General features: G+C 40.7%; 1 protein-coding gene across 4 annotated transcripts in view; it reads right to left on the bottom strand.

The window, feature by feature from the left end:
• The window catches only part of ctnnd2a (catenin (cadherin-associated protein), delta 2a), a 283916-nt gene that overhangs the window by 1834 nt on the left and 267555 nt on the right, over positions 1–14527 (bottom strand). For 2 of the 4 annotated variants that reach the window (XM_086305978.1, XM_086305981.1), the window contains exons 23-25: positions 12089–12220; positions 11556–11632; positions 6404–10701 (exon numbers count right to left, since the gene is read on the bottom strand). In XM_086305978.1, coding sequence (XP_086162104.1) covers positions 10279–10701; positions 11556–11632; positions 12089–12220 — 632 coding nt within the window. In that variant the 3' untranslated portion in view covers positions 6404–10278. Of the gene's footprint in view, positions 1–6403; positions 10702–11555; positions 11633–12088; positions 12221–14527 lie in introns of those variants that run through there. The other 2 variants (XM_086305982.1, XM_086305983.1) reach the window with 2 other exon arrangements.

Genomic DNA, 14527 nt, shown 5'->3' with positions numbered 1-14527 from the left:
CTGAGTCCTCTCTAATTTTACCTCCAAAATAACCAGCAACACTCCTTAACCCTCTTTCTCTTCACCACCACAGCAGCTTTTCAGCTTTGTTGCCATAAAAAAGACTCAGTATTTGCTGCTAAGCACTGAATGCAAACCCAGCAGTTAATCAGTGTGTGGATTGTTATAATGGATTTAGACTTCTACAGTGAGTCTTTGTAGAGCCAGCATTCCTGATTGTGCACGAGTCCTTATATTGAGGCTATACTGATTATTCCTTATATTGAGAAAATAATAAGAAGAAAGTAAAACTCAACTTAAATTATGACAGCAACCATGCAAATGTGGCTTCATCACTTCTTTGGTTCCTATTGCTCCAAATCCCATGTGTGTGGTGTGCGGGGAGAAGCAAGCAATGAGGTTATGAAGCCTTCAAAGTTACTTGTGCATTTGGAGACTAGACATCCTGCTCTGAAGAACATGTTGGTAGACTATTTTGAAAGACAAGACAGTCAGAGTCAGGTGCTAAAGTTTGAAACTTCAGTTAACATCACTGCTTTAAAGGTGTCGTATGTGGCGGCTAATTGTATCGCCGAGCCTTTTGACAGTGGGGAGCAGCTGCAGACGACATTTGTTTTCGGTGAAGCAGCAGCTAGCAAAGTTGGGCACGTTCCTCTCGGAGAACACAGTTAAGAGGCGGCGAGATGAGATAGCAGAAGATGTTGAAAGCCAGCTGTTTGACAGACTCGCTGCATCCCTGTGGTGGATGAGTCTACAGACGTGGAAAACAAAGTGATTTTATTAGTTTATGTTAGTTACATCAATCAAAATGACTTGCGGGAGGACTCGCTGTGTGCTTTAACTCTGCCAAGAAAATCAACAGGAGAGAAAATCTTAAAGGCCTTGGGTAAATGCATGACTGGTAAAATCAGCTGGGCACTGATGGTGCTGTAGCAACGACACTGTCTGGCTTCATCACTCGTGTGAAACAGGTTGCACTGAAATGCGGGTCTATTCATTGTTGCATTCCTTGTGAAGTCTTGGCATGTATGAGACTGTCACTGGAGCCCAACCAGGTGAGTGATGTCATTCAAATATTAAATTTAGTCAAAACACGTGAACCGAACACACGTTTGTCTGAACGATTTTGCGACAGCATGGATTGACAATGACAGCCACCAGAACAAGGCTCTTTAACAGACTGGATATTAAAAACACACTGGGCCTGTCACTGACAAACATGGTTTGCATTGATTTTCATGTGGGTTATATACTAGTTAAGGTTGAATTTTGCTTTAACTAAGATATAGTTTAACATATCTGGTCTGTGGCACTCTTCCCCCTCACTCTCCCCCTTCCGGCAGCTACAGTCCAGTCCATGGAGTCAAAAGGTTTGTAAACCATGCTTCAGTTCAATGCTGATGAATAGGATTGACTGTATTTTATCCTTTAAAAATTTAGCTCTTGAATAATTTCAGATTCACTTCTCACCATTCAGTTTCAGTTCTACAATTCAATTTCAGTTCCAAAATTCAGTTTTTTGGCACTTACATCCGGTTCCGGTTCAAGCGCAGATTAATAGAACTACGTTTTACTAGCAGACCGAAAGTGTTACTGACGGGAATCTAGAAGTTAGCTAAAGAGTTGGGATGCTGTGTAAGACATAAATAAAGCTAAAATACGCTGTAGATTCCAGTCAGTAACACTTTCGGTCCGCTAGTAAAACGTAGTTCTATTAATCTGCGCTCGACTACTCTTGAACCGGAACCGGATGTAAGTCCCAAAAAGATGAATTTTGGAACTGAAACTGAATTGTAGAACTGAAACTGAATGGTGAGAAGTGAAACTGAAATTATTCAAGAGCTAATTTTTTAAAGGATAAAATACAGTTTCAAAGCAAATGAATTCATTTTCAAAATATAAAATTCAATTTCAATTTAGTGATGATCATTTTCAAACCAATAAATTGAATTTAAAATTAGGCTAATTCATATTCAGTTTGTAAAAGCATTTATTCAAGTTACAATTCAGATTCAATCCGAGCAATTCAAATTCGAATTTAACTTATTCAAATTCAGTTTCTGATGGCACAGATTTCTGCCCATAGAAAAGCTAGTGCTGATCCAGTTTTGCTATATAAGCTATGAAAATATGTTCAAAATAACAATCTTTGATTCTGCTTTTGGTGAAAATGGTTACTTGTAAAAACATTCTCTGTGTCTCCAGTTCACTTTAAGTCTACAGAGCTTTACAGATAGCCTTCCATACAGTCTGTGGAAAGTAGCAGATATAAAGTTACGTCACTCCAAAATGAATGTTCCCTTTTGAACAGTAGATTTAACCGCTGTTTAATCTGCTGTATTAACATGTTTCCGGGTATTTTACTCTTCTTCTATTTGGATTCAGTGGTGTGGTCGTTGTATTCAGTTGGCATGCCAGAAGGTGTCAGGATATATCTAAACCACAGAACCATTTTACCTTGTGACATGTTCATACCTTTAAAAAAAAGCTGAGCACTTATAGCATGTGAACTTTAGTTCTGAGCTGTCCTTGTTTGAGCTGCAGGTGTTGCAGACACATTTGACAGATTGCTCAGTGGAACAGAGTTATTTTCAAACATATTTCTTATATTTCACAGGTCTGAAGTTTTCAAGTTTTTCAACACCTGCAGGTGCTGCAACGACTCACATTGTTGTCCATTATTTCATGTCCAATGTCGACTGGTAGGACCTTGTGCTTCTTTCAAGTTCCACCCCTGCTTATCCGTCCTTTACGGATGAGAACGGTGATTTCTCAAGGTTTATCCTTGGCACACAGTGGCACTGTGTACCCACACTTCTCCTTAAACACAAATTGATTTCACACTTAAATCTTCACGGTATAAATCGCAGACCCTCCACCTGCTCCCCACTATAACTGTCTCCTTCTCTTTTTCCTTACATCTCATTTAACCTGCTCTCCTCCACCAAATCTTCCATTACATCCTCCCTGGCTCATGTGTAGACACACACCTGTGATCCTGAGGTGTGTCATGACCGAATGACCAGGGATGCTATAAGGAAGGAAATATAAGGAAAGAATGCTAAGAGACGATGAGTGAAACAGTGAAGGCCGGAGGCATCTGCTGGGTGTTACAGGGCAGTTTCTAGAAAGGCTGTGCGTAGGAAAATTGAGGAGCTATTTTCATGCCACATTAAGTTACACCAGCCTTCCACTACAGGACTTTGCTCAGACAGAGGAGGCTTGCCTCTATTGTGAAGGCTAATAATCAGCGCAATGGAGTTATTACCCAGCACTACATTTCACAGGCCTAACCTAGACAGCATCAAAGAAGGGGAAGAGAGGGAATGTGGGAGGAGGACATGAATTCCAATGGATTGTAACAAACGCTGCTACCTCCAGCCCAGCCCAGCCTCATTCATTTTATATGCTTCAAGTTCAGCTCAATACAAATTGATATCTGGGTGAATGGGATGAAAGTACTAGGGGTAATGCAAAAATGGCAAAACACAAAACGGGAATTTAATTCCATTACTGCATCTTTGATGTCTGTCCAGTGTCAACAGTGTAACAACAGAGGCTGGTGCTTGTAGGAGCCCCTGCATCTTCATACATCTTTCCATTATTAACACCACTCTAAGCACATTCCACTGCTGTCAGTCTGGGGCAACATCACAGTGAAATATTAAGCCCCCTGCCGTGCCTATCACTGCTCCGCTGTGTAAGTACATTAACTGTACAGCATTTGAAAGGGTCATTATCAGCCAAAGAGTGAAAAGGACTGACATGCAAAGCATTATCATACATGTTCCCACGCAGCAGTCAGTCAAGTTCCCAGTGAATATGTTTGTGTGAGCAGATGATGGTATCAAGATTTTAACAGTGTTGTTTGTCAGGGCCAACAGTAGCAAATGAATTTGAATTTATTGACTTTTTGAATTTATTGTGTTTTGTCGCTGTTGTCTGTGGACCTCTTCCTAAAATACCATAAATTTATTATGTCACTAAAAGATAAATGAAATACCTCCGAATTAATTTGCACCAACTCGGTAATGTTCGCTCCTGATGTACAGAAGTGGAAATATGCTAATGTTGGTGCTTTGTAAATTAAATTAATACTGAGTTTGTGGCATGCAATGTCACAATCTCAATGTGCACTCTTACTATTTTTCTCTCAGATTCATTTAAAATTATAACCTTAAAAACACGTCAGTACCATTTACTATTCAACAAAAAGAATTGTAGCAAAACTTACCATTAATGTCATACTGTTGCTTTATATTCAGAATTTGCGCTATACTGGCAACATAATTACATTTTAAGACCCCTATCAAACTTAAATATTGTCTACAAGCCATTTGTAAATAGATTACGAATTAAGCAATATAGTGACTCGAGCTATCAGGCTCACATAGAGTAAAATACACCATTAAATACCAATAAAGCCTAATTTCAGTTTATTGATATATTTTCTTTATATTTGGCTGTTGTTGGTCTATTTATCAGGCTAAGAGAATCCCACAGTGAAGCAAGTCAGTATGCGCTGAGAAATAATGGCCATTTCAGTGCAAGAAAATATTAATTAAAAAAATCTAATTAAATTGTAAAGCCGTGGGAGGCTTGCAGTGCTTGTTACTTTTCATGAGTTTTTTTTGCCTCTCACAAACTTAGCACAACCTGGTGTGTTTCCCTTTGTCTTAAGGTGAGATAAACTGATATATTCCTATTCCTCTGAAATAAATCTCTCCTTTTTGCCTTCAGAACTGCCTTAATTCGTCTTGTCAGAGTTTCAACATTGCTGTGAAACATTGCTCACAGATTTTGGTCCACGTTGACATGATGACGTGAATCTCCCATTCCACCACATCTCAAAGGTGCTCTGTTGGATTGAGATCTGGTGACTGTGGAGGCTATTTGAGTACAATGAAGTCATTATCATGCTCAAGAAACTAGTTTGAGATTATTTGAGCGTTGTGACATGTTGTCCTGCTAAAAGTGCAACCAGACAATGAGTCCACTGTGGTCATCATGGGATCGACACGGTAAGCAGCAATACTCAGAGAGGCTATGGTGCGTAAACAATGCTCAGTTGGTACTAAGTGTTCCCATGACTTTACCACCACCAGCAGCTTCGACTGCTGATACAAGGCAGGATGGATGCTTTCATGGTGCCGCAGCAGACTCAGACCAGGGAATGTTTGTGTGACTTGTACCTTTAGTGTCCGTTTCTCAACGCTACAACCCACCTGGCTCAATGTTCAGTACATTGTGTACTCATGTTGTAATGAGTGATTATTGTTGTTACTGTTGCCTTCCAACCAGCTTGAAGCAGTAGGACCTCTTCCATCAGCATCAGCACTTTTGTCCAGAGAACTGCCGCTCACTTGATATTTTCTCTCTCTTTTTTGGAGCCATTCTCTGTAACTCTAGAGATGGTTGTGCAGGAAAATCCCAGCAGACCAGCAGTTTGTGAAACACTCAGACTAGGCTGTCTGGCACCAGCATTCAGGCCATATTCAATGTCGCTTTAATCGCCTTTCCACTCCATTCTGATGTGCAGTTTTAACTTCAGCAGGTCATCTCGACTGTGTCTACATGCCTGAATGCACTGAGTTGCTGGCATGTGATTGGCCGATTAGATATATGCGTTAGAGAGCATTTGAACAGACGTACCTAACGAAGAGCCGGGTGAGTGTTTATCACTTATAGTACAATACACTGCAAATACACAGGAACAATAACTTTGTTAAACTGAATAGTAGAAGTTTTGCTTTGATGTTATTTGTGCATTAGAGCTATTAAAAGCAAATATTGGATAGTCAAATCCAAATAGACATTTAAAATGCCCACAGTGGTAAATATATACATAGAATTACAGTTTTAATAATAAACAGATATTAATGTTACTGTACATTTTCCCCTTGCCAATTTATATATTTACAGTATTTAAAATCTCCAAAAAGGTATTTGTTCTGTAATAATCATCCCATCTCACTTGACTTAATATGTAATGAATTTAAGTACTTGCTGTTTATATTTATTTATTTTATGAGAGCAGATTTTAAAGGCTGCCTCAGATACCACAGAAGGAACACGGGAAGGAAGATATTCCTACATTCTGCTATTACATCTTCAAAGGCACCTGAAGCCCTTTTGAACAAAATACAGACTGAAGAAAATCACACAAGAATGTGAATTAAACAAAAACACATCAAAGTGTGTCAGCTTAACCCACACATGCACCACGTGAGCACTTTTGCTTTGTGAGAAAAATATATCTAATGCACATTTCTGTGAAAAGAAAAAAAAAATCATCAAGAGGATCGGAGACCGTGTTGTTTGATTGCAAAGAGTCTTTATTTTTTCCTTGTGTTCAAGTACGGTCCTCTCTCAGCAGGGTCATCTAAGAAGCATGGACACACAACACACAACTCGCACCAGAGCCTGAGCATCTTCAGGTGGGATTTCTCTTTTTGTCTCGACTGGGGTGGGGGGGTCCCGATCAGCAGTTTCCATGTTTAGGTCAAGTGAACAAGAGTCCTGTTGTACACCACATAATTGTTTTCTCTGCGAACATTTGTTGCATTTAGTGACACTGACATCAGCACATAAAAATTATATATATATTTATATATATATATTTATATTCATATTCATATATTTATAGATTTGTCATTCTATATCAACAATTCCTTCTAGTGATTTTTTCCTTGGTTTTTCATGTTGTAAAACTGGACAAACTGTCGGTAGGAATGCCTTGTTTGGACATTGATTTGTACAGGAACGCTCAGACACATACACGCAACAGAGGCATACGCACACTACTACACACATGCATGCATAGATACGCTCGCTCAAGTTTACGTGTACACACAGGCCACACATTCTGTCACATACATGCACATGTACACAACAGAGGTGGGACCAAGTCATTGTTTTGCAAGTCTCAAGTAAGTCTCAAGTCTTTATCCTCAAGTCTCAAGTCAAGTCTCAAGTAATGTCAGGCAAGTCAGAGTCGAGTCTCAAGTCACTGGTGTAAAAGTCCGAGTCAAGTCACAAGTCTGAAACTTTGAATTTCAAGTCCTTTCGAGTCTTTAAAAAAAACAAACGAAAAAATAATGTTGCAGTTATATGCTAAATGTAAATGTTAGACCATGTAATTTTAAAATCTGTGTTTTTCTCAACACATACAAAATAGTGAACTTAGAAAATATACACAAATTGTGAAATTGCACCTCTTTAAAATGCAGCTCAATTAAACCTAGCTCCAAGAATAGTTTTCACCGACAGTTCTGAGATACGCTGCATGTTATTCTTGGATGCGGTTGTAGGACCAGCTTTAAAATCGCATGACAAAAATATCATACACATTAAAAAAAACTGTATCACCAACGTAGCCTGGAAAACATTTGCTAGTTAGATGAAGTCAGCTATCTCATCTTAGCATATTTATATGCATATTTATAATTATACGGTTCTTGGAGTGAGTGCATACACTCATGAAGTTTAGTAACTTCCGGTCACTGCAACAAGCCCAGGTACAGTTTACCGACGGATGGGTGCAGGACCTTGAAATGCACCGTGTAGAACGAAAGACCATCGTACGTATCATAAGTTTACCAGTCTCACAAATCGTCTTCATAAATACACATTCGTTAACCGTTTATTAATATAACCTTTGAGCTCAACGGTAATTAATTAGTAGTGGAAATAATTTCTGGTAGCATCACAGAAATGTAGCAGTGACAATAATATTGTATGCTGTAATCGTACTGGACAATTAGTGATACAAAAAACCTGTTTTATCCTGTGAATAAAAGTATGTGTTTTTGTCAGTGTACCATAATAACAGAAGCGAAACGCAATATTGTGTCAGGATAATTTACTATTTATGCACAATAAACACAATAAATAAAGGAGCATAGCGCGACAATTTCTGTTCAGCGCCAGACTTGCTTGTAACCTATATCACCAATTATGTTAAGAAAAATGACGTATTAACTACAACAGCAGACTGACCTTTGTGTAAATGCTTGGAGCAGACTAACCTGTGAGCTGGAGTGTTCTAGGACGTTATATTTGATCTTTGAATGGCTGCAATCCAGTCGCCTCTTTGTTACTTCGGAAACATGGCTCGAACAATTTCTCTTCAACGACGTAATCCGATAACAACCGATCTCTTTACCCGTCGGCTTCCCGTGGCTGTCATTCGACCGGCTATTGCAGTTAATAATACAACAGCTTCTTGACATTTTTGTGTTTCTTTTTATCGCTGTGTGACTGATTTTAATTGAAAGCCTGCGTGCGCTAGTACCGCTTGCCACGAGTTCCCAGAATCCTTTGCGGTTCTACCCGTGAATGACGTCACATTTTCAATCTCCATATAATATGCATGTTAAATTTTATATTTGGGGTAAAATATCAAGTCTTTTCAAGTAAACCGGTTCAAGTCCAATTCAAGTCCCAAGTCATTGGTGTAAAAGTCCAAGTCAAGTCACAAGTCTTAGAACATTTTTTCAAGTCAAGTCTAAAGTCATAAAATTAATGACTCGAGTCTGACTCGAGTCCAAGTCATGTGACTCGAGTCCACACCTCTGGTACACAAACACACGCGTGCGCACACACGTCAACCCCCCCGCCCACACACACATCCGCATACACACCCACATGTGCTCAGCCAACACGGAGAGGCAGGTCTGTACATCTACGGGAGAGAGACATTACCCATGATTCCCAGCAATAAGTACAGCTTCACCTGATCAAAAACACAAGAAAATAAAAGTTACAAACAGCAGAGTGAGTCGGCCAGTCTACGTCGTCTGTAAACGTCGACAAAAATTTCCTTTTAAAGTCCTCTTGGACTGGTCCACTGTGTGTCAAAGTTTGGCACAAGACCTTTCTCTCTCGTCTTCCTTTGTCTCTACTGTACACTGAGATGTACAATACTGGCGGCTTTCACTGATGTGAAAAAAAAAAACTTGAAACAGTTTGGTTTTTTTTTATGCAGAGGTGATGATGACAAACCACTAAAAGTTGACATTGTCAAACATGTCAGATTCCCCAAAGTGAAAAGACAAACCTTTCCAAAGACAGAGAGTGTGCTTTAAACATACACATATAATCTTTAGGCAGTGAAAAAGCACTTTAGTTGACGGGGACTCTGGAACAATGCTGCTCTGCCAAACTGATGCTTTGGCAGCTTTGAACTGCTCTTTACTGTGTCCATGACAAAATTCACTCGACGGAGAGAGAAAAACACAAATATCGCAGTGCTTCCTCTCTTCCTGGGAAAGGAAAGGGGGGCCAAAACAAAAGTGTCTGCTGACACCCATCCTGATGATGTCTGTCAGGTCTGATTCTCGTGTTCACATTTCGCTTATTTTTTGTTGCTTTTGATGTTTCAGTCAGCAGTCAGTCATGGAAAATAAATTATGTTTGTATAAGTGGCCCATCAAAAACGTGTAATATACACACTATATCACCTTTTACTGTACACAGAAAATAAAAAGTTTCTTTTTGTTTTGCTGAAAGTGAAAATTTAGAAAAGTACAAATAAAAAAGATGTAAAAGAATGACGACAAAAAAAGAAGTCTCTTGAAGATGACATTCCTTGAACGCAAATTCAGAAGCCTCTGGAGGCGGCAAGGCCATTGCAACAAAAAAGGGGGATAAAAGCAGTGCTACGTTTGTCACTTGGGTGAAATGGTAAACATCCACTTCTTGCTTGTTGCCTGATGTGCTTTCATCTTTTTCTGTGCTTTTATTCTTCCTGACCTCTTCAAGAACCCTCATGCCATCTTTGTCTCTCATCTCCTCCTTAGGTCAGACAGCTCTTTGCTCCTACAGAGTAAGAACGCTCCCTCAACTGCTGCTTATTTCTTTATCCTAGCGCCCTCTTCTTCTCTCTTGACATCTGCATACTCTATCCGCCTGGTCATTTTCTCTCTTTTTATATTCTGTTTCCTACTCTTAGTTCAAACTGTCAAACACACTTTGTCATATCTACTTCCACTAGCTCCACTCACTGGTGAAATGGAGCTGACTTTAAAGAAATAAACTGGTCTGGAAAAAAAAGTTCACATGCACATGCAGTCTCTCTTTGTTGCTCGACCTGACTTTACTTCCTATCCCCATCCAGCTCTGCTATCCCACTTATTTTAGAGAACATAAATTTCCTGCCACTGGCTACAAGATCGCTTTCAAAATACCACGTATAATCACTGCTGATGTCTTGCAAAAATAATCCCTTTCACACAAGCACACACAGACTCTTTCTTGCCCCCCAACACTGTAGTCTAACTAGACCCAGGAGTCAGGTGAGGCCGGATAGTGGCTGGTCTCGTAGTTTAGTTCGCTGTATGGCCGAGAGGCCGAGTAGAAGTCTACGTAGTTGCCGGTTGATTTGAGGCCCAGATGCATGCGCAGATCTTCCCGCGGGTCCCTGGGTGGTCCGGTGGAGATTGGAGGTTGCTGGGGTGGGGCCTGAGGCTGGGCCTGAGCCTGGATCGGTGGCTGTGGCTGGGGTGGCGGAGGTGGCGGTGGTCCTTGGTCCTCGTAGTAGGCCTCGTCAAAGCTCCGGCTCTGGCTGTGAGGTGGAGGCTGCGGTGGCTGAGGCTGGGGGAAGGAGGGAGGGGGAGGGTAGGGGTCGTAGTCTTTTAGCACGGCTGCTGACGGACTGTCCAGCTGGGGCTGAGGGGGCACGACGCAGGGCTGGGCTGGACCCTGGCGGGGAGTGGTTGAAGTGAAAGAGTGGTAGGTGGGGGGGGTGAGGTGCAGCAAAGAAAAGAATGGAGAGTCAAAGACATGTGGGTAACGGGAGGAAAGGTGGGAGTGGAAGAAAAGGGGAGAGAGATAAAGAGGGAGCGATGGAAAGGAGAGTGACAGGTAAGAGTGAACACAAGGGACAAAAGGTTTTGAAAGGCAGGCTGTATGGGTAAAGAGCTCAGAAAGGAATCAGTGGGGAAGGGGTTCATGCTGTGAATTCTCTATTACATGCAGGCGTCGAAGGCGGCAATGCATCTCTAACACTATAACACTATAACTCGCACAGGCCAGTTGTGTGCGTGTGTCTGTGTGTGTGAGCGCACGCGTGTGCAGCCGCGTGAGGAAAACGTGTTTACATGTTTAACTGCCAGTGTTAAAAGTTCGTACCCGTACAAATGAACTTATACTTTAATTAGAAACTTATAAGTGATGAAGAAATCGGGCCAAAATTTCAAAGTCAATGGCTCTGATGCCTTTTATTTCCCTTCCCTCGGTACCAGCAGAGTCATTTACCAAGAGCAAATAATTAGTGCAATCAACTGAGGTAATGACTTTAATTGCCAGTCGGGTGTGGTTTCAGGTTGCAGTCGTTTGATACTGCTTGAGCTGAGGGTGTGCCTCCATTGCACACTCTGCCAGCACATCTCTTATCACACTGGGACACCTTTTGTGTGCATATATTTGTGCGTTTTCTATTCTGCTGCTATCTCTGTTAAAAAACCCCTGAAATGCATGCACTGCTAAAACGCTGTGGTGGTGTATTGCTACATATGCATACAGAAAAGTGGATTCACAGAGCAGCATTAACTCACCTGGTTTTGCTTGATATCATCGCTGGCAGTCAGGTAAGAGTTTCGGAACAGTGTAGATGTCCCACAGGAAATTTGAACTTGATGGATAAAATAAAAATAAAAATTATACCACTTTTTCAATTAATGACAAAAATAGCTACTAATAATACCTATCAGATATCTGACAATAACTTATGAGAGTTTCAAAGCTTCTTAGTGTGCTACTTGTCACATAAAGAATTTATCATAAGAGAAAGAGATGGAAAAAATAGAAAACATTAAAAAATAGAAAATAAATAAATAGACATAAAGGGAGCGTGGAAGCTAATAGAGTGAAGAGATAACAAGAAGGCACGGGAAGAAAGAAACTGGAAAGGAAGACAGGAGAAGATTGAGAAGAATCAAAGTGTGTGAGAAGAGAAATGGTGTGAAGCTGAAAAAAGGCAGATAAGTGAAAGAGGAAATAGGGAATGAATATAGAGGAGAAGGAAAGATAAAGAGGGGGATAAAATAGAATCATTTAATTCATCTCCATCACACACACATACACACACCTGCCATGCCGTCTTTCCGGGATGTGTGCTCTCCTTTGTTGCTATGGAAACCGGCGTTGGTTGCCGTGGAATCGTAGTCCATCTTGCGTTCCTTCAGACTCATCATCTCTCTGGGGGAGGCTGGGGCGCTCGCTACACACACACACACACACACACACGCACACACAAAATAATAAGCAATAAACCCAGAACAGCATGAGCCTTCACACTCTGCGTGCTTACACTGGTGTGTCTGTGCGTCTTGGTCTTTTTCAAGGTGCACAGTCATTATTCATCATTTAACTTGTCAGCAGAAAGGGTCACCTCCAGCATGTTAGACGACTTCTGGGAATTCTCACACACAGACGCACACAAACATACACATGGACGCTTTGGACAGTTTACTTAATAGTTTTATGTCTTTTCTTCTCTTCTTTATGTGTTTAAAGTTCATGTTAAATATCCAGCTATCTAACAAGCCAACAAGTCAGATCAACTTTGCTTGTAGTGCATTACAAAAGTGACCATTGATCATTACACCCTCGCACAAACAGGTCTTGTATTTCTTTAATTTTCTTGGTGCCTCAACTTAAACAATCTCCATGACTGGCTGCAAAATCTTGCACATAACAACAAAATAAATGGAGGTGCTAGTACCATCGAATGCATGCACAAGTCCATGCCATGCTAAAAGCATTACATTTAAAAGACAGCAGTGATTAATCTGACTGATCAAAGATTGCCAAATCATAGTTATATACTGCAGTGCAGTTTTCAGCAGTTTTAATGAGATTAAGTACATGTTTACTGACAGCACTCACCGTGTTCCCTGTATGCTTTTAAACATTTTAATCGCATTTGAAAAGGGGTGTTATTTAACCCGATTAAATGGACACTGTTCTAACAGTTTTTCATGCAAAACATAACAACAGTTAAATTGTTATTGCCTTTTTGTGCTTGTGTACTAAGTAGTATTAATGAACTCAATTGCAGCAGTGTTAAAATACTGAAACTAAATGGAGGAGTTTAGCTGCTAGTTTATTGGTTATCATGACAACAAAGACATTTATGAGTGGCCTCATGCCAATATGCAGTCCTATTTGTGTGTTTTCCAACTCTGCTGCACTGCTAACTTCACAGTAGAGCTATGCTTTCTTTGGAGATACTATCAAGTTTCAAACCTATTTAGGATCTCCACACCTCCACACATAATGTTTCTGTTTGTGACTGTGTGGATTTGGACAATTATGCATGTGTACATATCTGTCCAAAGACATGCAGTTTGTGGGGATAGGTTAATTGGCCATAGGTGTAAATGTGGGAGTGAATGTGAGCGTGAATGGTTGTCTGTCTCTGTGTTGGCCCTGCGACAGACTGGCGACCTGTCCAGGGTGTACCCCGCTTCTCGCCCTATGACAGCTGGGATAGGCTCCAGCGCCCCCGCGATCCTGAAAAGGATAAGCGGAAGCAAATGGATGGATGGATGGATGCATGCATGCATGCATGTGTGCAGGCGATGACAAACATGGCCCTCATATTGTAGAAATACTGATAATGTCCCAATTTTCTTTTTTAAACACACACATGCAAACTTTTAGCCCATCGCAAGGTAATCCCGTTATAGCATACTTTAAGTGCTTACTCACCACCTCCTATCATAACACTGGACTGCCATAATCCTGCCCACCTGTTTCAGATTGCCTATATAAAGATTCTTATAACTAACTCAATGTTTACATACCAACCCAGTATCACGGCAAAGCGTGTAATAGACACGCCGCTCCACTCTGTTCATTTCACGCTTTGCTGGGATACTGGGTTGTACACACATACAGTATACTCCAGGAAATGTGAGTACATTCTAAAAATAAGCTTTTTTGACATGCTCACACTAGTTTTGACATTTATTTAATATCTGTTACACATGCAAATGTAACCCATATCAACTACTCCCTGTCACATGACCCACGTCAGCTGATTTGAGGTCCCTCTTCTGATTGGCTCCTTCCATGTCGCGGAAACTCTGAAAACCGGCTGTGGAGGGATACTTCCGGGTTCGACTCCTGCTGTGGCTGTGAGCTTATGGCATTTAGAACGGTGTTGGAAAACAAAGCGTTTTCTCCCCTCAATTCATCTTTAAACTTTAAACTCAGCGGTAAGTGTCCTTAATATCTTTCAACCTTTGGTTGTCAGTAACCAGCCGATCGTTTTCGCGATTAAAAAATGACTTTGTGCGGCAGCGCTCCCACCGCAAGCAGAACTCCGGTTCAAAAACCGCTGTTTTTGAACACTTTCTTTACTTAAGCATTTTTATGGGCTTACTTTGAAACAAAGTGCGATTGAATGATTATTGTTATGTGTTGCCTTGAATTCGGCTATGCTGTCTGTTAGACAGTTGTTTTCCTTTATTGTTGTTTTTGTATTGTTTGTAGCGAACGCTACTGGAATGTATAGATTAAG

This window comes from Aulonocara sp. 'chitande type north' Nkhata Bay, linkage group LG9 (assembly GCF_057382095.1).
Source record: "Aulonocara sp. 'chitande type north' Nkhata Bay isolate Kocher_YH1m ecotype deep benthic linkage group LG9, A_spYH_male_GT1.1, whole genome shotgun sequence".
Taxonomy (NCBI): Eukaryota; Metazoa; Chordata; class Actinopteri; order Cichliformes; family Cichlidae; genus Aulonocara; species Aulonocara sp. 'chitande type north' Nkhata Bay.
This window is presented reverse-complemented; position numbering and strand designations above follow the sequence as displayed.